Raw genomic sequence first — 27,052 nt, 5'->3', positions numbered from 1 at the left:
ATGCAAGCAAGTGCCTTAAAGGGTGTGAGTGACCCACTACTGCACAAATTCTGGGAACCCGAGGTGCTTCTGTTCCCTGGCTGCAGTATGTTATCATCCAACAATGCCGAGCAACCAGTCACGGGGCTCACAGATCCTATTTCAAAGAGGTTTTTTTGCTGTTTGTGGAGGCAGTTGAGAGGGGGGCTTTTTACTGCAAGCTTCCGGCAGTATTATCCCTGCAGCCAGTGTACTGAGCCCATGCAAATGTTTTATGCAGAGATTTAACTCTCTCAGAGCCGCAGGGTGGGCGAAAGGAGTTGTTGAATAAAGGTATTACCACGAGGAAGAAAGGCTAGATCCTATCTGCAACACAGAGGTGGCCACTCCTGCACTGTACCCATTTAAGACATGCCAGCCACCCAGGGAATCGATGTGAGAAAGGGAAGGCTTTTTCCTACACACCCAAGTTCGATGGCGTATCTGCTAAGCAGGTTTCTCTAAGCAAGTGTGTTCCCACTGATGCTCCCAATTTCCCTGTTCCACTCTGCTCCTTGTTATCTGCTGCACAAAAAGGTATCCAACTATTTCAAGTGCAGAAAGACATTTGCACAGTCCCCTGACACAGCATGCGTCCTCTCCTGCTACAAATGAATGTGTAACTTTGCATATTGTAATAAGCCACTTTCATTTCATACTACTGCTTTAAAACCACATTTTTCTTCTTCATGTGAGTGAATAAAGGCTGATATTGTTATGTTACTTTTCTGCCAGCCCTAACAGCATTATGGACCACTAGATTACTGCCATTGCTTCAACAACTGTTCAGGACTTCATAAATGTATATATGATAGATATGGCAGCAAAGAGCGTAGCTAACCTCTTTCCAGCAGACTCAGCTTTGCACTGTGAGAAGTCTGCTGCTGAGAGGCATGTAATGATAAGAATGTGATTATAAGCTTAACTTGGATCACTGGTTATGTGGCAACTCAGGACAAAGTGTTTCTGCGTTAAGTGAGAACAAACAGTTGTGATAAATTACCTTCTTGGTTCAGTTTTGTAATGCCGGTGGTTTTGCGGGCCAGTAGTGATTGCTACATAGTTTCAGGACCTTGTAACACACAGGAATGAGTGCGCTTTTGACAGCATCAGACCCAAGAGTCAATTGAGTAGTCTTCCAATTATGCAGTATTTATCTACACACAACTAACCACGTTTTCTATAGTCTATGGTTGTCACTGAGGGAGAGAGAAGACCTGGTATTCATGTTTGAGAGAGACAGGAAAAACAAAAAAGGACAACCTGCTAGACAGGGCAGAAGCAGGAACTGGCAGCTGAAAATCGTTCTACAACCATTAGGTCTGGTGTTAATCACCATGGCGTATGCTCTCTCACACAGTACATCCACTCCCTTAACAGTGCGAAAACTTCACAGAAAGCTGCCCTTCCCTGCTCACTGGTGTGTGTCCTTCAGTCCTCTACAGCAGGATGCTTATAAAAGCTTAGGGCATAACAACCAGGACAGATGCGGCTGCAAATCTCCTCTTCCTTCCACCTTGCGATGAGAAATCTTCCCACCTGCGAGACCCTTTTGTTTCTTTCGGCACAGGCTTTCTTTCGGCCCATGCAGCCCATTTCAGCATCCCCCGAAGGACCCAGCAGGAATATCTTTCCCTGTAGTTCCTCAGCCTCTAACTCCATTAGGCAAGTTCATTGGAAGATTTGCCTCACGGGTGATTTGTCCCAGTAAAATCTGTCAATACCTGGGAATAGACACAGCCACGCTGACTGCCTCCAGGGCTTTCGCAGCCAGGTCCTACCTCCTATGTCCAGTTGCAGGGCTTGTACCTGTTCCTCGTCTTGTCAGAATTTGTGCCCCCTTAGTGACACACTTCAGTGGTTTGCACCTGTAAGAAGCTCACAGCCGGTCTGCTCCTTACTTCCCCTCGCATCTTTGTTGATGTTTCCGTACCTCTGCCCCACCCCCTACTCATTTCCATTACCTGTTTTTCCCCAGAGATGAATCCACTGTCTCGTTTCTGCAAACAGTGGGTTCGGATCTCATTTACATGAAAAGACAGTCCCTGAATAAATATATAGCCCTTAACCAACAATCAAGATTATATTTATGCATGGCAGCATTTTTTTACTCTCTAGAGCTTCCCTCAGTCACCATAATTGGATCAATAACTTCCAGAACATTCGCTAGCACTGCTCTGAGTGCCTTTCTCAGTGCAATTACCTTTAAATATTAACATTCTTTTGTGGCTTGTTTAACTAGCAACAAAGTTATTAATCTGAACTCAAAGAATATTCAGAGTTTCAGATCTCAGTTATCCTTGCTGATGCCTTTTTTCTATATTTATTTTCAAATTTTCTACCTTATTACTTCAAGAAATATTTAAATACAAAAGTGCTCAGACATTTATATTAACAAAACTATTTCACCAAAAGAGCAGTTTAATTAAAAACCTCCTTCCTCTGAATAGAGAAATATTTTCCCAATGAGATCCCATGGTAATTTCTTAATTAGTTCTTCAGTAATCACCTCACTCAATTAAAAAGCTAGTGTAATGAACAAGCTAGAAAGACAAGTGGGATTTTTAAAACCTACTCCACTAAAAAGTGCTCATTATTCCAGGCGAAAAGGTGTTGTGTTTTTAGTTTGTTTTTTGTTCTTGTTTTGTTTTGCTTTTTCTTTTTTTTTTAAGAGTGCATCCTTGATTAACAGAGGGGTTTCCCTCTGCTGCCGTCATACTTTACCACCCATTCACACCAAACACATACACCTCCACAGAGATCATACTCACTCTGATTTCTCAGCTTTCCACCTTATTCATAACATGACCATTTGCCTCCATAAAGCACCAAGCGTGCAACCATGCTGTCGTGTGTCACCACTGCAGCTCTCGCTGTAGTAGTGGAACCACGGCTCTGTTACTTCTTTGCCCTTCACACTGCCACATCCAAACAGCAGCACTGCATGATACAACTTACACTCCGTGAGCCATCTCCGCGGTATTAATTCTGCAACTGCATGTCTGGTATTATGTTTCCTGTGACTAGAAAAGCTGACCCCAAGTGGCAAAAAAAGGCATAATCAGTACATTTTTTCCTAAATAGCTAGTACTTTGCATCCAGATTTCACCAGAATTTGAAGGGAAAGGGCATGTAAAATTTGTTAGATCTTCTCTTTCCTAACACTGAAGAGCAACAGGTAGTCTGAACAGCTGAATGAGATCCAATAGGAAGGGCAGAAGCTGCTCTCTCTTCCATTCCGTCCGTGCTTCTCTCTGCCACATCCTCCGAGGATCTTGGGTTATAACGCACCTTGTCTTGTCCAGTTTTCGAGCACTTCTGGAAACAAGGCCCCACTTCACAATCCGGCAGGCAGCAACAAGTACTTATTTACCTGTTGTCTGCATGATGGTGTTAAAGCCCGCATAAACCCATACTCCCTTCTCCTGATAAAGTTCTGCTTTAGTCTTAGAAAACTCAGGAGCAGCTCAGAATCAGGAAATATTCACATTGAATGTTAAGTTTCTTAGCTGGCTTTCTTTCCTTGGTATGCTTCAAGCAGATTCCTCTTGCTGCCCTTTTAACTCATAGAGGAACAGGCTGACAACCTTAAAGAAGGGACTGAAGTCTTCTAGGAGCACTGGACAATGTGTTACCACTGCACGTGGCATAAATTGAGCTGTAAAAGCCCGAGACTTTGTGCTGAAGTACAAGCTATGTTTGGAACTGTGATACGACGCTATCTGTCCAGCAGCAAGGAAAGGAAAGGCATGGGTAGGAATAGCTGGAATGCAGCCATGTTTGTAACAGGGACTATTTTGGGCTCCAAGTGCTTTTGAGTTCTGCTGAGCTTGTCTCAAAACAAGCAACCCCAAAAAAGGTTTTTGAGGGAATGATGTTCCACTCTAGAGCCACAAGCCCAAGAAATTGAACCGGGTCCCAGGTGAGGGTGCCATGTTTCTCAGGCGGCCACTACACTACGTAACAGGCTCAAGGACAATAAAACACACAGCATACGCAGGAGCCCCCACTGTCCGTCAGACCCATCCATGCAAGTTCCTTCTGTCCCACTGGTGTGATGCACCCCAGTGCCTCAAAGGAAGTTCACAGAGGTAATACCCTATGCCTGAGGAGATTCCTGTGAGTATCGAAGCACTAACCTCACGCAGCCTTTTCAAAATACTCTACGCAAGACTACTATAAATACAACTACTCTGATTTTTTTTAAAAAATCTACTTGAAAGGTTTTTATTATCTAGTTAGTATTTCTGGGTTAAAAAGACAAGAATGTCAATGTGTAGATTTGACCTTGGCCCTCAATTCCCAACTAAGCTCAAAAAGAATTTGCTACTTGTTCCTGGCTTTCCAGAGAAGTCCTGTTGCAAGACATAAGATTGCATTTGAATTTTAAGAAACCTCCAGCACACACGTCTTTCTCTTTAACCATTATTTTCCCAAACACATTAACTTATCAACCCTCTGCAGGTACTTTGCTAGCTTTCAGTGTTCTACCATCACATTGACAGCTGGTTTTAGCTGTGTTGCTTTTCTGCAAATACATTCCTGCACTAGAATACCACAACAAAGTAAATAAATCAAGGCTAGCTTATTTTGGGGAACATCTTCACACTATTTACCTTGTCATGATTCACAATTAAAACTATTCAAATGGGTTTTAGCACCTGCTTGCACTAAACCACTCAGTCTAAGAAAATGAAGGGTGTACTTGGTTACACAGAAGAATGTCTCTCCAATTGCATATATGGAGCATCTTTCCCAGAGCAGTATTCCCTAAATTTTCTATAATCAAGATTAAAAAATTAGCTGTGATCTGCGCCAAACTCTAAAGCTATTTTAACGCAGAAACCTTGCTCAGTCATGTAGGTGGAGTTCCCAATTTCTACCCAAGTAAACCAATCTCAGCAGTCTTCATTTTGTCCGGAGAGCATTAACCTCATTATTCCAGTTCTGTTCTATTTTAGCGTGGCATCATGTGTGGATGCCATCTGTTTCCCAGAACAAGGGACAGGTAGGGAATAAAGATGTTGGTTTATGGACAAGCAGAGCAGGGAACAGCGCCGGGCACTACGGCACAAGAGCTCCTTTTGCCAGTAAAAGCCATTGCATTGAATCTTTACCTTTGCCAAAGGTCACGCAGAGTGATGTTTCTAACCAGTGCGAGAGAGATTGTGATTGTTAGGCCTCGTTTGTGAAAGATACATTCCACAGAAGAGGAGCATCCAAGTTCCCCTTCTCTCCCATTTCAAAATGCCAGCTGGATGATTATTCTTGCACTGTTACATTCCTCGCAAGATTATTGGCAAAATGTCTTCAGTTTCCAAAGTCAATCCCCATGGAATTTCACCAGATGTTTAGGCATATTATTTCTATTTAAACCCTGAATCTGTCATTTTTCAACTTTGTCCCTTAAGAGAGCTTCTGCCTGTGAATTTGCAGGCTGCTTGTCACCTGGCTCTGGTTTTGCATACAAGGAAAGAAAATGATACAGCAGTTCAAAGGTGGCTGAGCAACTCTGAAGATAACATGTTTCTAAGGTTTCAACCTAAAAGTCAAATTGCTTTTCTAGTAACCTAGCTTGGTTATATTTGTTTCAAGATGAAACCAGTTTCATCTTATGTTTGAATGCACATGACAAGACTAGTTTCATCAGAACATATAAACAAACGTATTATAGGAAGCTGTAACGTGCACAGCCACCCTAAACTTCCAGGTGAAGTTTAAAGCATCATTAATAAAAATCTGACTGCACCCAGAGCAATAGCAAGAGCCTGGAACCACATGTGAAGGGAAAACCAACCAACCTCTTCCCAGAACAGCTGCACGTCACTGATTCACAAAACCAAGAAACCTCTTTCCATGCGACTGGCACAAACCAGCTGGTATCTACAGCTAATAAAGAAGCAAATACATTACACACAGAAACAGGTGTTTTGAAGAGCATCTTTATAAGCAGAAATTTGAACTTGCACACTCTTGACTCCCTTGACAGATAAAAGCTGTAGTTGATTTTCTCCATAAAACCAAGATAAACTTCCCCCCCCTACTATTTTTCACAGCTGGATTTCAGATGATCCTCATCACGGACATTTGTAGGACATCTCATAGTATGTGTGACAATTGCATATAAATTTTAATAATGGATTTTTAACACCTGTCTTGATGATAGGACATCTTAATGTTTTTTCACATTTCTAGACTACTTCAGAACACCAAAGGTTAGGCAACGCACTGGTTGTGTCAAGTCTGCAGAGGGATGAATCCTATGGAAGAATCACTAACTTAGTTCTTTCCCTTCAGTCCTAATCCGCAGGGTATTTCTTCTTTATAGATTTAAGAAACATGAAGATTGAATTCCCTATTCTGAAGAAGCATAGTAAGTCATTTAAGTTTTCAATACTAGATGTGAATTAATTAAAAAGCCTGTCAAGTTAACTGTCATGGTAGCACTACATTCTGCTTTGTTTCTCACTAGTCATCTTTTCTAGTATACAGAACAGAGCTAATGAAGTGGCAATACATCCAGAATTTTCTTATAGCACAAGTCACTTTCAAATGGTGCTAAAAGTAATCTTACACTTGGGCTCTCCAGCCAGGTGCATCTACTCCACTCTATCTGGGCCACATTTGGGCAACAAACATCCCTACAAGATAGGTAATGGCTACGATGGAGCTTACGCTGCCAACTATTCCCAGAAGAACTACAAGAGGCAGAGGTAGGTTGGATTTTTGTGTGCATTTCCTGCTAGCTTTTTTTTTTTCCCCCTGTAAGAAAAATGTATCTGCGATGCAGTGAAGCATGCTTTGCTCTCAGGATGGAAGACGACGATGTTCACAGTGATGTTCTGTTTACTTTGCAGCTGATTCCAGTCTCATGCCAGTCCTGTAGAAAGCAGCATCATCTCCCAAAAAACACAGTGTTCATCAAGCAAGTTTAATTTTTGCTGAGAGAGGACAGCTGTCTAGAGCTTTATTCAGAAATACTGGACCAAGGCTACATCCTCAAAAGATGGTGGACTGATCCTTGAAAAGGACTTTGAATTTGTTGCTCCATGGTTTTAGTGCTACCATTCCAGGAACTGATGTTTTTCCTCTACCTAAGGAAGAATTAAAGTGCTGAGGCACACCAACCAAGCATTTGGAATGAACTGGGCAGCTGAGAGGTTACAGCTGAACAAGTAACAGACTTTACACTACTCTAAATATTAAATTTAAGTATGAAACATCACATACACAACACAGAAGTTCCTTTTTTTCTCTCCAGCTCATCAGCTAAGTTGAATGACACTTAGATTTTTAGATTGCATCGTTGGTTGAGGAATCTCCTTTCAAAGGGAGCTCTACCCTTTCAGAGTGCTACACAATACACTTGTTGCACAACAAATCTTAGCTAAGAGAAGGAAAAATTAGTACTAATCAGCACTAGAAAACACTGATCACCCGAGAACAGCCTCAAAATCAGTTCATTCAAGCATATCTTGGTTTCACTCTTACACTACTGAGTTTCAAGTATCCCGATAGCTGCTATGTCTATCACAACAAAGAATAGCATTAAAAAAATCACACATACGATAAAGTTGGAGAGTGATTATCCTATTTTTCTCATAGTATGAAGCTTAAGAAGCACTCAAAAGAAATACCACATTGAGTACTGGTATTATGTTAACCTTATTCAGGCTCACACACTTCTAAAATCAATTAACTCGAAGGGAAAAGAAGTGGCCAGTGGATAACGGAGAGAGAGGTCAGAACCAGTGCAGACTTAAACAAGATTAATGCACCTACAATCCAATTGCTCTAAGCACACATCTTCAAGTACTGAGCTCATGTTTTTTGTCAAGCCTATAACTGGATGGCATCATCTGGCTGATTCCAGGATGAATTTCAGACAGTACTATGGCTTTTATAAGCTGAACACAAGTCAATCAGCTCACTATGTAATTTGAGATTTGTGGAATTCACTCTATTGTTACAAAATTCTTAATCACATCATCAAGAAACATAAAAAGACTAGATATATTTTCTCTTTAGATTTATTATTATTTCAGAGGCACTTAATGTCTTACATTTATATAGCGCCATTTCCTCCTCCAAAGCACTTTACAGTATTTACATACAGGAATGTTTCCCACCACTGTTGAAATGCAGCCATCTGACTATTACCAGTACCATCTTCAGAGCACCAACAGTTTGAGACTGAAAATATCTATCAGCACTTTGTCTTGCTAGGACAGTTCAGAACTCCAATTTGCAAACTTCCAACTTGTGCTATTAAAAAGACATAATAGCTAAAATACAGTATCACAGTGCAATTCCGCAACAGAAGTGAGACTTAGATCACTTTCATCAGATTTTTTACAATCTTTCATTAGACCAAGTTTATCTCAAAATACTTTAACATAAGGCCTTTTAAGAGTATCATTCTAAAACATTGTTCTTTTTTATATGCCTCCCTTACAATCAAGCACAGAAGAGTATTTTTCTTTCCTTTCAGTATATTTAGAAACACTAAGTCCTGACCCTAAGGAGACACTAATGTCCTCAGTTTCAACAAAATTCATGGCATCTAAAGGCAAATCTATGCCTCCTTGGTTATGGAGTTGGATTTTTTTTTTTTTTGTTTAATTTTTTAAATAAATCTGAGATCACACAAAAATCTGGTTTTAACCAACTGAATTGCAAAGTACCTTAGGATTGGCTGCTGGGGTGCTATATAAGTGTGCTGTGTGTGGCTTTGCTTGTCAGTGTGAAAAATACATTGAAGTTTCTCAAGCTGACTACTCCGCTGCAAAGTCTGCCCTAGCCACAAGGATAAAAGCAACTTTCATTTCAGAGATTTTTTTTTCTTTGTCTCACTACTAAAACCTCAATTCCAAGAGAAGAAGTTGCATTTGTGCTGAGAACTTTCACAAAAGAAAAAAGAAAATTCGCTATCTGGCACCCCTATTTTCATGGTTACAATTAAAAAAAAGACTACCACCTCACATACAGCATGCTGCTATCTGCTATGTTATGGCTGATGTGAGAATCTGAATGATCAGAAAAAATTAGTAAAATGAGATATCTATTTGCTTTCTTGTGGACCAAGCACAAAAATTTATCCTGGTACCTTATTCTCTTGAATATGCTACACTTCAGAGAGGCTTTTCTGATTTACACTGATGCACTGTACTACGAATCTGCTGCAGTCATTAGATTCTTACACCAGGATAGTTATTTGTATTTCAGTGCTATGAGAGAACAGTAGTACTGATAGGTATGGGCAAGAACTATGATAAAAGGGAAAACACTAACAGGTAGCAATTTCAACATGAAAGATGATGACTAAGCAAATTGGGTAAAAATTGACAGCAGTGCATCCAAGTACATATCCATTTTATAAAAAATTGGTTTTGTTTTTAATCTAAACCCTTCATAAAAGATGCACACATTTATTGCATATTTTATGCATGCCTTCATGTAGTGCATTTCTGTATTATAGTTTGTACGGAACACTAAAAAACTACTAGACCTTCACTGTACAACAGGTATTGAAAATTTTTGTTTTAAAGCCTAAACAGTGATCCAGTTTGAGTGATACCTTCCCATTCCCTGATCACAAAAATCACCTTGCTGCATTTATATCTGTCAAAGTTGTATGGCAACATATGTATGGAAAAAATGGTTACAGTGAACTATTTGAAGAGCTTGGTTTCTTCAAGGGGATTTGGCAGCTGGAACAAGAAAATCATCAGGGACTAGAGATCCTTAGACAACAGCAAGAATCACCGGTGAATAATTTCTATCAGAAACCAAGAAACCTCATGACAAATTACGAGAATAAATGTGAAGGATGAAAGCATCATTTTAGGCTTCACAGCCCAGAAGGCCAAACAGGAAGTATCATTACCACTTACTTTCAAGCTCAGATCTGAAGGGCAGCTAAAACCATGAGGTGATCTGTTTTTTTGAAGAAGGAGAAAAGGAACTACTTGGAAAAAGCAACTGCTGTATTACAGGACTGAACACACACAGGACTGACAGCAGTCTGCTATTTCACAGATTAACATTTTTGAGTCCATTCCAAGCCCTGCTGAATTCAAGAGATGAATGACCGGACCCACATTCTTTTCTGTTGCTACTTGTGGGAGCCATTCATTTCGTCAGAGCTGAAAACATGCACAAGGAACATTACTTTCCTTCTCCTGGTTTTTTGGTGGTTTTTTTTGGTCAGTCCTTTCCTCCCTCAACCTCCTCTCAACTCTTCATTAACAGTATTTCTCTGACAGAAAAAGGGCACCTGGGGTGGCAGATGGATGAAGCTCCTGCTCAATTGGGAGGGAATGGGAATGCTGAGCAGCAGAGACAGTTGCATGGACAGACAGACATTAAAGAGAATCCAAAACCCATCACAGAACAAGCTTAATTTTTTTTAGCAGAAGGAATTAGTTTTGTCTTTTAGATTCATTCCATCCTTTATGAGTAAGGGTGTATTGGCTACATCACAAGGCTTGGTCAAGGAAAAGGCTCTTTCATTTAACAGGGCACAGATTTGAAGATGGCAGAATATCCTGCACCATGTGAGACAACTCAGAAATATGCATAGAACAGAGCAAAATTCCAAGACTGCTTTGCAGGAAGAAGAGGTAGCAACCCTAATTTTAACAGGGCTTTTCACTGAAGGGAAAGAAGGTCTACAAAAGTCAAATCAGCTGATTTCAAATGGTTTGCATCCCAGGATGAATCAGGTTACACTGACTGAAGCCCAATTTAATTTAGGCAGGTTTTTAAACCACAAGAATAAGGAAATTCTTAGTACACATCAATAATTAAACCAACATATACACAATTAGCAATATCCTACATTAATAGTAAATGCTTAATAGCTTGTTTTGGGTTATCCTAGTCAATTTGTTTAAAAAACAAGCTGAGTAGTTTTCTTGTACAATGTCTGCCATTGTACATGGGTCCTGCAATCATCAGACTCTGTAGCAGTTCTATGACTTTAAGATCCAAATTCGACTGTGTCTTCAGTTATTTTCTTGAACTCGTAGTTTCCTCTGCCATCCATATGCAAGTAAAACTGAAATAAAAGAACTTACATTATCAACCACCTAAAAATTACCACGTCTATAAATGCCTAAATAAATTATACTTTGACGTAGTTCTAATGCAAAATCTTAAACTCAGCTAGCCACAGGGTAAGCTTCTCCCACCTCATGTTTTATTAAATTCATTTGCCTCCAGAAGAAGAGTTTAAGTGTTTTTGTTCATATCATCCATCCGTCTGCTAAATGGTCACTTTTAGATTTAACACTGCAATCTTGGGTTTTGTGACAATATACTTAAGGTACACATTGATCCCTGTGCATTAATTCAGTATTTTTCCGACACATACAGTCTGCCTGCCTGCATTAAAAAGTAGTAACAACAGTAAAATCTTAGTTTGGAAGAAAAGAAGTCCATGTATTAGAGATTAACTTTTTTTTTTTTTAATGCATAGATACATTAGGCATCTTGAAAGCAAAAACTCCATGCTGTTTACTGGTTTCTGGTTCAAAGGGTTTTTTTGAGGCTAAGAAAGAAGACTTAAATATTCTAGTGAGCCTTTCATATTTTTGAGGCTACTTTTACAGATACATTTAAGGATTTTTTGGTTACTTTTCCTTTCATAACTAGAAGTGTAAGAATATTTCAAATAGTGCAAGTGGATTATGAAAGTAAAACCTTTTTTAAAAAAACAGAACACAACCTACAAGGATGTAAAATGACAACACCTTGAATTGTATGGTCAATTTAATAGAAAGTCAAACAACAAAATCCCTACCCCCTACAGATACCCTTAGCAAAAGCAAAGGCTACATACATCATGATGTTTCCAGAGTGACTTTCTGTGAGAGACAGTGAAGAGAGTGATGCCAACCTACACGAAGAAGATACACACAATACAGCAGTTAATTTTTCTCATGGGATACATGTTACTTATTTTTCAGTATGGTATCAGCTGAAGAGCTTAAATTCACAAACACAAAATTCCAGACTCTATTATTAACAGTATACATATGTAGCCTTAATATAAGATTCTGCAGTGAAAGTAAAAAAAAAAATAAAAAAATATAAATTTATTTCACCAGTCTTTTGCTCCTAACAATCTGGCAAATCATAGAACGAACTGGGCAAAGGAGGTAAAGAAGAAGATAGGTAAAACAACAAACCTGGTGATTAAAAGAAGCCTACCTTAACAACAAAAAAAGCCAAAACCACAAAAGCTATTAGTGAATTATAAACTTAAAGGGACAATTTGAAGGTGAATAATCTTCCTCTGTTTCCTTGCAACTCAGTTAATTATGCATCCCTAACAGTGGCATCAATTAAAGGACAAAATGCTTCTGATGATAAAACAGGGTAACATTTTTTCTTTCTGCAAGGACAGCTTAACCAGGAATTCTTTTTTCAGTAATACGCACTAGCCACTTGGCAACAGTAACTCCAAAAGAAAAGTACAAATGAACATTCAAGTTAACAGAATAACAAGTATACGCAAAACAGACTTAGAAAAATGTCAGGGTATTGATACTAATGTGGTGAAATGCGTTCAAGAAACAACATCCATTCTTGTGAAAAGTCCTCATCTAGTGTCAATTTACTACCACAGATGGCTCCTTAAGTTCCCACTTCAGGTTTCAAGCACATATTTCAGTGGATGCACAGCTTTGCTCCATTACCATTCTGAGAATACTGTTAGTCAATAATTAATGTTATTTCAAGCCCATTCTTTCCCAGGCTAGGGGTGCGACATTGAATCTTACTGATATTTCACATACCACTACGTAGAATCTGGAAAGGTATTAGAACAAAAAGAAAACTATATTTACAATTATTCTGTTTTCCTAGAGTGCTTGGCTTCTCATACCTCCAAGTAGATGGAAATGTTAATTTCCACCCTTTCACTTCTGTTGCCCTGGCCAAAAGAAACCTCTTGAACAACATAATAGTACAAAATTTTAGATTCTTTGATCTTCACTTGAACTCTAAGAGTTTCTCTAGAAAAGTTAGGCTACTTACCAGTAACGGTTCTCTAATATACAGAGGCCCCATGTACATCTAAATTATTTTAAGACTACAAAACAATTATTGAATTCTAGTGCGCATAAAGAATCCTTGCATGCCGTTCTAAGCTTACTTTTTTTTTGTAATCTGCAGCAGGGGTGAGGAAGAGCGCACCTGGTATCATTTTAAGTTTCCTGTTAACATGCAGAGGTATAGTTCTAGAAACAAAGAGCTTACCTTTCGGCAGTGGCTGTAAATGTAGCCTTCTACATCAACGCTAACAGCACTGGTGCACTCATCCAGAATTGCAAACTGGGGCTTATGGTAGAATAACCTTGCCATCTGGAATGCAAACCAAAAAGCTACTGTGGATACAGAACTACAACCAATAATGCAGTCCTAGAAGTTAAACTAAGAATTAATGTCCAAAAATTCACTGTGGCAAGGGAATTTCTTTACGCTGGGACCCACTGAAACCTGAAAATCTGAGGGCTGTATATTATCCTTACTTTTCTTTTTTGAAAAACAATTACTTTAGAACTCCTGTTTATATAATTGAAGTGTAAGGCGTAGTAAAAGCTCACCATTTCCTATTAAATTTTGAGTGCAATAAACACTATTTTAGGTTGTTTTCTCAGTATTTGGGTATTTCACATTTTAGGGGTTTCTTCTTAAGTAAAATCTTAATATTTAGTAAAAAAAATTCGCTTACAATTCAGATTACATTTTCTACCTACATCCTGTATTTGTTAAGTATTTATGCTTTTGTGACATACCGCCATTCTCTGTTTCTCTCCCCCGCTGAGTACATCCATCCAGTCCTGAACACTATCCCAGCCTCCTTCACGTTCCAAGATTGGACCCAGCTGGACGTTATCCAAGTACTCCTTCAGCACCTTTTATTGAAACAGGAATGACAAATAGAGCTTAAGTGAACTTAAAGAAATGACTGAAAAAGGTTATAAAGCATTATACCATTATACTGGTGTACCATCAACCCTGATCAATATTAAAAACAAACTAAATGCAGTGCTTTTAATAGCAATTTCAATATTTTTAAATCTGAAGCGTTACTCATCTTAAGCATGACAAAGGGTTAATGAACTAATTATCATTACCTGGTCAGAAATCCCTTTCTTTCTCTGATCTTCTAAAGTATCTGGATATATAACTTGATCTCTGAGTGTTCCAAGAGTCATATATGGCCTCTGAGATACAGTCATAAACAAAAAGGTATGTCAAATATTTCTAAATATAGTCAAAGTAGAAAGAAAGAGAACACTATTGTCAGTTAAAGTACTTTGCCTCACCTGGGGAACATAGAACAACTTTCCTCTGACAGGTTTTGTTAAACGCCCACCAAACAAAGGCCACAACTGCAACAAGAAAAAGGTTTAAACTTGACCAAAAAAGTCCAATTACAACAGCGCTTCGGATTCTCCCCCATTTAAAAGTTTCCTTACCTCACCAAGAACACGAAAAAGTGAACTCTTCCCACACCCATTTGGCCCACAAATCAGAACATTTGCACCAGATCGAACCTAAAAATGCAAAGCCAAGATGATAAATCTATCATCTTCACTTCAAAATTTTATATTAATATTGTCTTCTATGATACTAAAAAAAAAAAAAAACTTACCTCAAAGCTAAGGTCTTGAATCAAAACATCTCCATTAGGTGTCACCAATGGAACATGATCAAACCTGTTTGTAGTGCAGCATTAGAAAAAAGCAGTTGCCTAAAAGCAGCTAATACTGCGTGCTTACTCAGAGATTTAAGGAATAGGGCAAGACTTCAGCAGTACTTCATTCAGCACACTGTCTCAGTTTCCAGCTGTTAACAGCTAAGGAAGGTCTTGAACCAAAAGCGGCACCTTAGTGTTTAACAAACATCTACAGATTTTTTTTTTTTCCCCCTCCCTTCATGTATTTGTTTTCTGAATCCTTCTAAGCCTTTGGTCTCCAAAACACCTTGTGGATATAAACCCACATTTAAGGATGCACTTCATTTTAAACCTGCTAGTTCAGTGTATTCCATTAGTTCTAGGATACGCAATGAATTAATTCGCTGCTCACCTCCCCTCGCTTTTGTTTTTCTTTAAATAAAAAAATAAAAATAGCTCCATCATCTCCTTTCATTCTTCCTCCCCTCTCTACTATCTGCTTTCCAGATTAACCAGATTGAGGCTATTTAATCTCTTAATTGGCTTTACTTTATGCCTTTAAACAGTACTACTATGCCAATACTACGTTCCTCAGACTGCAAAGAACCGAGGTATTGATTGCTACTTGAGTATGCAAATGAACTCTCCAAGTCTACAGAAATATAAGCAAATATTCTGAAACTGAATACAGACTTGCCCCCAATTTTTACAGCCGAATTGTAGCATAGAATAAAATCTGTAATCAACATATTTCTACGAAGAAATTTGATAAAGTGTTAACAAAATGGTCTGGGAAGTCATATTCCAAAGGACAGCAGGAAATGTTACCAAAAAGGCTAAGTCCAGACAGGATATTATGTCTTCTGCTAACATGAGAGGACAAGGATTGACTTACAGAATAGAAATGCTGAGTGGGAGTGAGGTGAAATTATTTGTAAATAAACTATACTACAACAGGAATTGCATATTGTAATAACTGTATTAAAACCTCTATTTATAGTGGTAGAAGGAAAGACTTAAAAGGCAGACAACATCAAAAATATTGAAGTTGTGGAAACATACTTGATAAGGTTATCAGCGTTGATAATTTCTCCAGTTCCAGGTATCAAAGGCAAAGCCTGCTTTTTATCTGCATCTTCAAATTAAGAAAAAAATTATTAGAGACTAGAACACTACAGAGATGCACATATTGCATATTATGCTGCACCTACCTTTTTCTTGCGATACCATAGTACGCTGATATTTGCCACTGTTCAAGTCCTTCAGAACCTGCATTAATTCTGTAATTCGAGCTGTGAAACTAAAACCAAAAATGAAGTAATTAACCTTTAGAAGTTTTAGAAATCCATAGAAGCTCTCCTGAGTACTCTGTTAAACTGTCAAAATTACAGAGTTGTTCAATCCAGTACAGAAACAGAATGGTTACATTTCAGAGTTGCATGAAGGTTGTCCAATACTCACAATATTTACAAGAACCTTTTCCTGTAATAGCCAAGTATTTCATCACTATCCTTCTTAAGATGTAAAAAAACCACAAGTTTGGTAAATAATCCATACATAATTGATTTATGAGCATTTGACAATGTCTTTTCAATTAAACATTCAAACTGTATGCTGCTTCTATTCAGATATAAAATTATTAGTGGACATAAAAACATTTTATGCTAAAAATGTATCTGAAAATGTGCCAATTAATTTTTACATTCTTAGAGCCATGCAATGAACAAAGCAAATAAGCTCATTTTAATTCTACAGTCAGTGTCTTAAAATGAGATGAGAAACAGCAATAACATAACCTTAAGAAAGATTATTTTACACAACTGTTATTAAGCTTACCCAGCCAATCTCGTCATTTCACGGCCTGCTAGGACTATTCTGCCCAAAGCTTGAGACATTCTCAGTAACATTCTTCCGCTTTGGTAGTAATCCTAGAGTAGAAGACAGTTTCTTTATGTGGACTAATAAAAATTCAGTCCAGGAAACTGTTTTAATTCTGTTCTATTTACCTCCAGAAGTTCTGCATGAGTACTATTCTGATGACGAGCATCAGCCAAGTTCAAAAACGGGCGACTAACGACCAGGTAACCAACCACAGTGGCAAGGTCTGCAGTTTAAGAGTAACCATTAAGTTATACATTAATTGAAGCAATAAGAAAAAAAGAATTCTCATGTAAGAAGTTTAACACTTTGTGATTTATAGCAGTCCATTAACACTGGACAAAACACTTACATTTGGCAATGATAGTATCAATGAAACCCATAGAGAATCGGAACAGAATGAAATTATGCAAGTGTTCCACCTGGTAAGTTAGAGAAGAAAAAAAGTCAAACTGTATCAGTACCTGTTTTACTATTGTTTCTTATTTTACAGAAGTTTGATTCCAAATACAGTTATTTTCAGTAAGTCACAAACACCTCAATGTCTGTCACCTATGACAAGCACTGCACAAGTGTCCATGCTGGCAAAGGCTTGCACTCTAGATCAAAACAATCTACACGTGAAACTAAGCAGTGAGAGAACAGTAATTGTGGTGGGTAAAAAGGGGGTAAGTGGCAAGAGAAAGACCATTCTAACAGAAAATTCTGCTCTGCTTATAGCCTACTAATTTATTTATAAATCTAATTACTGTAGCAGCATAAACCCAAAGCCACTATAACTCAATTTACATTAATATATGTCAAGAATCACCATGATAAAATTAACTGAAGTTTTGCTTAAAATGTTTAAAAGATAAAAGAAGTCTTACCAGTTTACGGAAGGTTTTGTGAATAGTCTGTTTTTCTCTCACATTTCCATTATAAAAAGCAATTTCCTCACTAAAAAAAAAAACAAACAACACAACACAACAAACCCACAAAGAATGCAACTTCATCTTGTTAAAGACAGTCTTTGAAAAAGTCAGCCACAAAACACAGGAATATTGTTCTTTCAGTTACCTTATGAAATAAGAGTTTATACTTTTTCACAATAGTAGAACATAAGCTTATTACACCACAGATACAGTTTGTCTTCTGAATTAGGAATATAACGCACATATGATTTACTTAATAATAATCTGCATAAAGATGCAGACACTTTGCTCAGAACTGACAGTATCAGACTTTCCAAGCGTATTTTAACATACAGCTTTCACTCACGCCACAGTATTACTTATATCTTGCCATCCACGTAAATCTATACCTGTTTGTGATAAGCCGTGAGTTGACGTATCTGTACTCCCCTTCATATTTTTGTTCTACAATAGTCATCTTGCCAATTGGTCTCCTTAAACGTGTAAGGAAAAACCCTGAAACTATCAAGTACGCCATCATGCTAGCCGGGCCCTGTGAATAGCAAAAAAGAATAAAAACTGACCATCTAGATGGTCTCACATTGCAAACTCTGTATCCAAAATGACCACAAAGCATGAATTCCTTGATTCTCACCTCCCATGCGTCTACATTACCAATTCCATTACTCTTACAATTACCATCACTTTCCTTTCTTTTGTGCTGTAAATACTGTTTTACTAATTTTGCTATTTCTCTGTCCCCAGATGCCCCTTCTCATCCCAGCCTTCTACTCCAGTTTTTACCATCACCCAGTGTGATCTCCATGTTCCATTCTCCGAGCTTGTTTCTATTAATTTCCTCGTCCTTTCTCATTTCCTCTCCTTCATTTCTACCTGCTTGTTTTTCTCTGTATTTGCTGCTTTGTCACAGGAGCCAATATTTCAGTCCCATTCCCTTACTTGTTCCAGACATCTCCAACACATTTCCTGCTTCTCTCAAGCAGTCCTGGTAGGGATCTCTTATTCTGCTGGATCCTAAGCTGCACTAGATCCAGGCTCCCAAACAGCATGCTCAAATGTAAGTGTGGCATGGCATAAACTGAATTTGGCATAAAGTAATAACTAAGTATTACAAAGAGCAATGCAAAGACATCTGAGACTGGAAAAAATACCTAGGTTCACCTAAGCCTTATAGTAGTCTGTTTCTACAAAATCTACATTGTGTTTCCCAGAGCTACTTTTTGTCAAACCCTGAACATTTCTGATAATGTATCGTTTTACTAAGCTGAAGAATTATTTCTGTCATGATTCCACTTATTGGGGGTGGGGGTGGTTGGGTGGGGGGTGTGGATAGAGAATATAATGGTCATACAGCTCCAAACAAGGAATGGCTTCCCTTTATAGATACTGCAAAGAAACAAAAAACTTCTTTTCTTCCTTAAACAGAAGTCACACAAGATGTAAGTGGTCAGAAAGGTACTGTACTAAATGGGATTCCCAAGTAACTGCTAGAAGAAAACAAAGAACTTTCTTGTTTCTTAAAATAATTGATCAAATGACTGCAAATTCTGCGGTTTATTTTGCTTGCCCCAAGATAGAGAGCACTAAAGCACACAAAACATTAAGTATAAAAGTATATTTTCAGTATATCCCTTCAAAAAAATGGATGAATCTATAATAAACATCTAGAGTTTTCCCTTAGAATCCAAACAGGTACAAGGCTATAACCAAAGAAGAGAAAATTTGCTTATAATGCTAAAAACACCATTCAATTTACCTGAGCTCCTATTGCACTTGTTAGCTTGAAGATATACAAAACTATATCCAAGAAAGGCTGTAAGAGAAGCATAGGAAAAAAGCATTAGAACACCAAAATAACAGGAATGTAAAATGGTCCAGAAATCACCAACCATGCCAAGAACAGTGATAGCTCTACATTAAAAGCACAATAATGGTTTACGTATTATACAAACTAAATGCTATAACAAAAGGAATCTCGGCCACATGACATTTTCCTAAAAACACTCTCTCAAGAATTGAACATAAAAACATCATGATCTTCCGATAAAGTGCATACCATATAAAAAAAGCACTTCACTGTTTTAGGTCTGTAGTAACACTCTGCTCACTAAGTAGAGTTGGACTAGACTGCACGGTTACTTCGTAACTGAAGTAATCATGAGAAGTACTCAGGAGACTAATGCCATATAGCTGGCTATGTACCCGATAGAAGCAATATTCCAGTTTGCAAGCATTCTGTTCCATACACTATCCCTCAAAGCTACAGCAGCTGAACCACAGGTTTTGCAGCCAGAAGTTTTTGAACACATCAGCTTGTATTTTGCTTTATACATCTGCTTGTATGAACAACATAGCATCAGAAAAAAAAAGTAGTCTAAAAATTTCAAGAGTATTCTACTTCATTACCTAAATCCCCTAAAATTTACACCAGAAACAGAGGGAAATGTTTGTTCAACCACACCTCCCTACCCAAAATAATATTGACATGTAACTAAAAGCTAGTCATTGGTTTTCTACTGAAACCCAACTAGCTGAAAAAGCATACTCATCACTGTTCAACTGCAAAAGAACGTGGCAAGTTCTTTAAGCAAAAAATTAATACAAACTATAACAATTCACAACAGTGCTTTAGCAGAGGTCATGGAAACCACAAAGAGCTTGGAACGACAGAATACCATAAACAAATTTTTAGCACCATACTCCAAGCAATACACACATAAATGCAAGCAATTGTTTTGAGCTCTGACATCACATCCTAAACATCCACAGCTATTACTTGAAGTTCTCTCTGAAAAGACTTACCTTGCTAAGGTTTGAATACAAGTCCACTACACTGTTACAGAATTTTTCCACATCCTGCGTAAGGAGTTGATCTGGATTAGCTATTCTGTTGTCCAGATTTCCCATTTTGTAGTATGTATAAGATCTGAAACAAAACAACAGCTAAGTAGTAGAAAACAATTCAACAGCTGAGATCTCAAATAACTGGAAACCCCCCGTTTTATACAATCGAGATGCAAAGTAGTGCAAACATTAAATGACTGTAAGGAGTCAACATAGCCAGTGCTTCTGCCTGACCAGAACCACATTAAACCCTGCAGAACTGTTTAGGCTCCAGGATGTCTTAGTTGAAGCTCAGGCCCGTGCTGCTCTATGCACTGCTGCTACACTGTGAGTTAGAAAACCCTCACAAGCCCTGCATCAGCACACCCGACAACCAAAACAAAAGCAGCTACTCAAGTTCATGCATCCAACTCTGTCTGCAGGATTATTAGCACTATATGCAAGCAACTGAAGTACTTTGGGAGCTGAGCCAGTAATGGAAACATTACAATGCTTTTCCCCCCACCCCTGCCTCAACTGAGCCAACTCTGCTGTCTTCGCATCTGTGCCATACACAATCCAGGTAAGCGACTCAACTGCAAGTTAATTGCAACTAAAAGCCCTTTCTAAACAGTACACCTAACCTATTAAGCACCTTGCTACCTTCTTACTATGTACTTAAAAACTAAATTGATTACGATCAAGTCATATCAGTTTAAAACCTTTAGACATTAACAAGGTGTTACTTACTTTAGATATTCCTCATAGAGGTATCTGGTAAGTCTTACTCGGAAGCAAAGTTTCAATTCATTTAGACCATACTTCAGGAAGTTATTCACTAAAGAGATCTAAAATAAGAGACATCATTTCAACATTTAGCTAACAATATTTAATACACTGAGATCAGTTTGCAGCATAGATTGTGCAAACACTTCAGAACAGGTGAATTCTCCCCTTGAAGTCATAATACTATTAACAAGCCTAAGACCAACCATATAGTGTCTGCATGACCACTGATCAGGTTTCTGTCTACATTTTGGAAAACTCCAGTTCCTAGTGGATCTCACCACATCAAAAGATTTAATATAAGACTATGTTCATATAGCATATCTTCAGCTCTTCTGATAAGCTCTAGAAAAGAGCCACCAATTTGACAATCACTACTTTATATCAATCAATTCACTTTTAAAGCTATTGTAAACCAGGTACATTGTCTATTAGGTAGTAACAACTATTTCTGTCTGGTGCAAGTCAGATACGTTGACAAGCTGAAGGAAAGTTAAAGGGTGGAAAGAAACCATAACTAGTCTCAGAAGCAGCTGTAAGAAACAAAAAAAATAAAGGACTAAAAAGAACTCTTCATCTTCAATGGTGTCAAAAGAATCTCAAACATACAATGTTGAAACATCATCCAATCAACAAGATGTTATTATGCAGTACTACAGATGGAACGTTAAGCTATCAGTCAAAATTGCCATGAACACCACCAACCTGAAAACATAAACATATCTGTCATAAAAATAGTTGCAGTCAATAGGGAAAAAATGCTGATGAAGTTCCCTACACACTGGAGCCAGAAAATGAAATGTGTCTTCATACAGACCTGCATGCAAAACAACTAGTTTCCATGTTTTAAGATCTCCTCAAATTCTTAATTTACATATTTTAAATATCTTCTCATAAAGGGCTAGCACAGGAAAAGCACTTACTGCAGGCATTGCAGCGATGAAGTTGAACAAATATTTCTTGAAATCTTTTCTGCTGCGGCCAATGATAGCACTGTAAACGACCATCAGCTAAGTTAGTTACAAGAGAAACAAGAAAGTACAAACTAGCATGTCTTAAGAGCACAAATTCTCAGTGGACCACACAGAGGGGAAGAAAAAAAGTCACTGTGGAAACCTGTGGTATCAGCTGTAGGATCAAGTATGACAGACTTCTGTAAGTTACGTGGTAAGTGACAGACTAAGCAATTACCTCCCTTCTGCTCCTGCAGTGACTGCCTGCATTAAGGCCTCAAATTCATGGTCACAGCATATCAGTTCCTTTCCTTCTTTGCTTTTATAGATTCTCACAAGAGAGAAACAAAGCAGTCCTTCCATTCTACAAAGCACTGAAAGTCCCTCCTGAAATACAGTATCATTTTGAACTCACACTTCAAGACAAATTCTGCCTTGCTTCAGTCAAAGACAAGAGCAACAAGAATAATCAGAGGTCTAGAAAACATTTCCTAAACCACTAAGACTGAAAGCGTTGTGTTTATCAAACTAAATAGCAAACAGCTCAGTATGAAGAAGTAACAGTCCTAATATCCAAACAACACATTTGAGTCTATGACATAGAAGCACTACCCTGCCTGTTCTGAAGTGCCCTCTTGGATGTTCAGATCAACATAAGATGTAGAGTCTTCAGTGTACAAAATGTGACCAAAAGAACTGAAAATCATTTAATGAGTAAATTTTCATTTAAAAAATAAAGTTGTGTTCAACAGCAGAAAAAGAGTTGATTAAAAAATTTTTTTCTTTCAACACATATGGGGACCTACCCCGCAAAATTACGATAGCATTTTTCCAACTGTTTTATATAAATAAGCAAGCTATAAAATGTCTGAACACGTGTTCTGACACAGACTACTTCCCCTGTCAAACACAAGAATGATTAAAAATAACAAGTTTACAGATACCTTTCAATGACTGTTCCATTTTGAATCATCCAAATATCACAATATGTGCGGAGTACCAGCATCACAGCAATCAGCAGCAAATAACCTGTCTAGTACAAAACCAGAAGTTCAACAGTTAAATAACACATAAAATTAACCACTCTTTTCTAGTAAGTGGTCCAACCATGTCTCACAGAAAAGTATTACCCTGGTGCTCCCAGCTAATGCAATATTTGATTACTTTGCAGGAAACACTTTGGCATACAATATTTTTAATAAAATATTAATTACATTTTTACGGAGAAAGTTTGCCTTTTTTAAAAGGTGCATTTGGTTGATACACATACCGGACACACGCTATGAGATGGACGATTGCAGGGATAAAGAAGTTACTGCTATTCTGAGACGCTTTTCTGCCTTAAGTGTAGGGCCACATAGGTTTGCAGGGGACCTCTGACTGTCACCTACTCCAACTCCCCACTCAAAACAGAGCCACTAGTAACCAGTCAGACTTTGTACCATTGATCAAAAACCTTTAAGCCCAACAGTTCAGGCGCTTTTCCACCCACCTCACTGTCCACTCATCCAGCCAATTCAGTTTGACTGCCAGGGTACTAGCGGAGACCTTAGTCTCAAGGCCTCACTAAAATTTAAGTATTCAACATCCTCTGTTCTTCCCTTATCCATCCACACAGCCAGTCATCTCATCTGATGACCTGAAAGCAATCAAGTTAGTAAGGCATGATCTGCCATTCATAAATCCAGGCTGGCTGTTTGCAATCACCTTTTTGTCCTTCATTTGGCCAGAGTTAGCTTCCAGGAGGATTTGCTCAGAGCCTTACTACGAATATGGTGAGGCTGACCAGTCTGTAGGTTCTGGTATCATAGCTTCTGAAGATGGGAGTGATGTTTGGGTTTTGGGGGGATTATCAGTAACCTATTCTGATGGCCGTGACCTTTTGAAGTTGATGGAGGCTAGCTCTGTCCACACTCTCAGAGGCACTCCCATCTGTGCTTCTACCTTCCATGTACTTCCTTTTTGTGAATGAGCTGTCGAAGATCCCTGTTCATCCAGGCTAGCCGGCTGCTGTGCTTGCTCTACATTCTGTACATTGGAATTCATTGCTCTTGTGCCTGATCTATGTTGAAGTTCTGATATTTTACCACTCACCATTTAAGTTCTGAACTCAACTAATGCTCTGTAAAAAAACCCACAAACTTAAATGTTCTGGAAAACATGAGAAAGATGCTGAGGCAAACAACTTTATTTTGCTAAATTCTAGTCTGCATACCTTTCCTGAAACGATGCTAACAGATATTTTGACAAATTCACTTTCTAATAATTGTTGGCCTAAATGTTAAGTTACAAAAGCAAAATTATGGATGAACAGCAAGCTATTTAAAGATAGGAAGCATTTGCACAGAGAAGTGTACTACCTCGCACTGAATCAAGCAAAACCTGGATGCCCTTTTAAAAGATATGCCACAGAGAGTAGTTATTAGCTGACAGTAAATGGCTTATCATGTAACTGAAACCAGAATGCAACTTGTTCTGTGATCTAAGAACTGAACATCTGTGTAGATTTTTATATTAACATGTTGCTATTTTAAAACATAGTACAATTTAGTCCTATTCAAGTAAGGTATACGCTTTTGCTTAAAGTTTGATATAATTACAAAAGAAAACTTGATTCAAAAAATGCTTATTTTTATTTGTTACTGCAGGCAACGCTTACCTCCTTACAAAGTGTTCTAGGGACCATTATTTTCAGGATTCGACATATTCTTGCAATAAACACTCTGTCCACCATTGCTCGCTCCTTCTTTCCCTCTTTCTGCTTCACACAGAACAAGCAAAACAAGAAAACTGAGATTTTTTGTAACGTATTATTTAAAAGTCGATGTGATATTTTCCCTATCCAAGTTATTTACGACTACCTTCCTTCTGCAGCGTTTGCAGTATTTGCCTCCAACTTAAGACTTGCTCACACAAGTTAAATGTGAGAATCGGGAGCACATGCCCTCAACAGCAAACAGAAATCCTAAGTAAGTGAACGAAGATATCAAAACGAATTGCAATAGGAAGTAGCTGCCATGATATGAAATAATATTTATTTCATATGTATGTTAAAAGTGATACACAAATAACACAGACCACAGTACTAAAACATGCAATTACATGTTATAATGCAATTTGCCATCTCTTAACATTGCTTGTCTCTAGAAGCCACCATCAGCCTGCATTTTTAAAGATGCCTTCCATCATTTGTCTAGACCATCAATGGTTAAAACTCCTTGACTGTACAGCCAAACCTGATTCAAGCGAAACCGGAATTTGTTATTCCTTTACTTGTAAAAAACAGCGCAACACACTCCTAGTGAGCTAAATCTACCAGACTCAAAACCCCTCATATATCGAAACACCTTTTATTTACTCTATATAACCCTATTTTCTGTTCTGACTAACCTGAATACTTTTTAACAAGCTAATGGTCCGGGTATCTTTCCTCTCTTTCCTTCTTTCCTTTCACAGTTGTGACATAAGGATTCAGTCCTGAAAACAGACTAAAAGGGCATACATGTGTACTTAAAACAAGTACTGTCTAATCAACCTAATACTGCTATCTTTGCTTCCCAAGACTCATGTGAAGCACAAGTTATCAATGCCTACAGTAATACTATAACATACTCAGGCAGGACATGTGGAAGAAAAAAACAAGGGAGGCGGGATAGGGAAGGCAAAGGAAGTAGCCTGTGATTCACCATTAATCAACTCCAACAACTCTATCATGGACTATTTTTTGTTTTTATTTCTAAGGATGATCAAACCACAGAACTTTGCACAAAGAGTCCACCTTATTCTCTTCACTTACTGCTTACGTATGCAACATGATGGGCAACAAGTGCAAGCTCTGAGCCCCAGTAAACGTAAACTCCGAATGCTCTTTGAAGAAGCCTACACGTGTTTTTCATTGGATGAAGTCAAGTATAGCCCTGTCCTTTTCAAAAAATTATGAATGCAAGCTACAGGTAAAAATTCAGCCAGATAGGATGCTATATAGTAGATGATAAAAATATTTGGATTAGAAATTATCTACACAAAAATGCAAGCAGTCCCAATAACTGAGGACTACTAAGGCCTAATCAAGCATGACCCTACATATGTTATTGCTTTTCTGTTAACAGAAATGACAAACACCATGTCTGATGTGCAAGATTTCTAGGAGTACCTGACTAAACATATTTGACATCTGAGCTGAAGCTGTTCTTCCTCCCTATTCACCTTTTCCCCATTTCTACTTTTGTGATGCACTTACATTAACTCCAGTATCTTCCTTTCCAGAGGTTTTTTCCTTAGACTGTTAATTCCTCATTCAGTATAATTATATCCAAGATGGGCAGGAACAAGAGAAGGCTACTGAAGTTTTTTACAAATAGGTATAGCTATGCGAAATACAAGTGTTTACGGCAGATAGTGCAGTAAAGGTTTGGCTAGAAGTTAACATACACCTTTATATTTGTCCAGTGCAAGCCTTTTCTTAAGTTTTCAGCAAAAAAGATGGAAGTACATGCAATAATTATCTATTCATATCACCATATGACTCAGTACTTCTAATCACGGGCTCTGTCCTTTGGGCTAACTGTCGTATTTTATTTTAACATGAAACAAAAAACTTGACTTAAAGGGATGTAATATATCCTTTTCAAATAAATTAATTCACTGACACACAAAAGACCAGGGAAATGCAAAACCTACCAGGAGTTTGAAGTACTTTTTAAAAACGGTCAGACTCTACATCTTGTCCCATACTTGTATTTTGCTTTTTATTTAAAAGAAACAAGTCATACCAAATCTACAGGCAGCTGTTTGTTGCTATGCATACAGCCAAAATTACAACACTACTCCTTAAACATTCATAAGGCATAGACAGATGAAAAAGCACATTATGCAGTCAAACTTCAGCCACATCCTATTAATCTGATTGTTCCATTTGTTTCACCAATACAAGTCTGAAAGAATTATTTGCACCATAGCCATCATTCTGTACAAAACAAAACTACAGTTAC

At 38.0% G+C, this 27,052-nt stretch overlaps 1 protein-coding gene across 2 annotated transcripts in view; it reads right to left on the bottom strand.

The window, feature by feature from the left end:
* Nucleotides 1–8,032: 8,032 nt before the first annotated feature.
* The window catches only part of ABCD3 (ATP binding cassette subfamily D member 3), a 32,809-nt gene continuing 13,789 nt past the window's right edge, over nucleotides 8,033–27,052 (bottom strand). The window contains exons 3-23 of one of the 2 annotated variants that reach the window (XM_075424964.1): nucleotides 24,721–24,822; nucleotides 23,006–23,094; nucleotides 22,032–22,101; nucleotides 21,073–21,170; nucleotides 20,302–20,425; nucleotides 19,256–19,312; nucleotides 17,889–18,031; nucleotides 17,455–17,524; nucleotides 16,938–17,007; nucleotides 16,714–16,811; nucleotides 16,544–16,635; nucleotides 15,919–16,007; nucleotides 15,770–15,842; nucleotides 14,684–14,747; nucleotides 14,508–14,585; nucleotides 14,355–14,420; nucleotides 14,163–14,252; nucleotides 13,821–13,940; nucleotides 13,282–13,386; nucleotides 11,861–11,917; nucleotides 8,033–11,077 (exon numbers count right to left, since the gene is read on the bottom strand). In XM_075424964.1, coding sequence (XP_075281079.1) covers nucleotides 11,000–11,077; nucleotides 11,861–11,917; nucleotides 13,282–13,386; nucleotides 13,821–13,940; nucleotides 14,163–14,252; nucleotides 14,355–14,420; nucleotides 14,508–14,585; nucleotides 14,684–14,747; nucleotides 15,770–15,842; nucleotides 15,919–16,007; nucleotides 16,544–16,635; nucleotides 16,714–16,811; nucleotides 16,938–17,007; nucleotides 17,455–17,524; nucleotides 17,889–18,031; nucleotides 19,256–19,312; nucleotides 20,302–20,425; nucleotides 21,073–21,170; nucleotides 22,032–22,101; nucleotides 23,006–23,094; nucleotides 24,721–24,822 — 1,833 coding nt within the window. In that variant the 3' untranslated portion in view covers nucleotides 8,033–10,999. The remainder of the gene's footprint in view (nucleotides 11,078–11,860; nucleotides 11,918–13,281; nucleotides 13,387–13,820; nucleotides 13,941–14,162; nucleotides 14,253–14,354; nucleotides 14,421–14,507; nucleotides 14,586–14,683; nucleotides 14,748–15,769; nucleotides 15,843–15,918; nucleotides 16,008–16,543; nucleotides 16,636–16,713; nucleotides 16,812–16,937; nucleotides 17,008–17,454; nucleotides 17,525–17,888; nucleotides 18,032–19,255; nucleotides 19,313–20,301; nucleotides 20,426–21,072; nucleotides 21,171–22,031; nucleotides 22,102–23,005; nucleotides 23,095–24,720; nucleotides 24,823–27,052) is intronic. The other variant, XM_075424965.1, reaches the window with a different exon arrangement.

This window comes from Opisthocomus hoazin, chromosome 6 (genome assembly GCF_030867145.1).
Source record: "Opisthocomus hoazin isolate bOpiHoa1 chromosome 6, bOpiHoa1.hap1, whole genome shotgun sequence".
Classification (NCBI taxonomy): Eukaryota; Metazoa; Chordata; class Aves; order Opisthocomiformes; family Opisthocomidae; genus Opisthocomus; species Opisthocomus hoazin.
The sequence above is the reverse complement of the archived record's forward strand: the minus strand, read 5'-3'. Positions and strand labels throughout refer to the sequence as shown.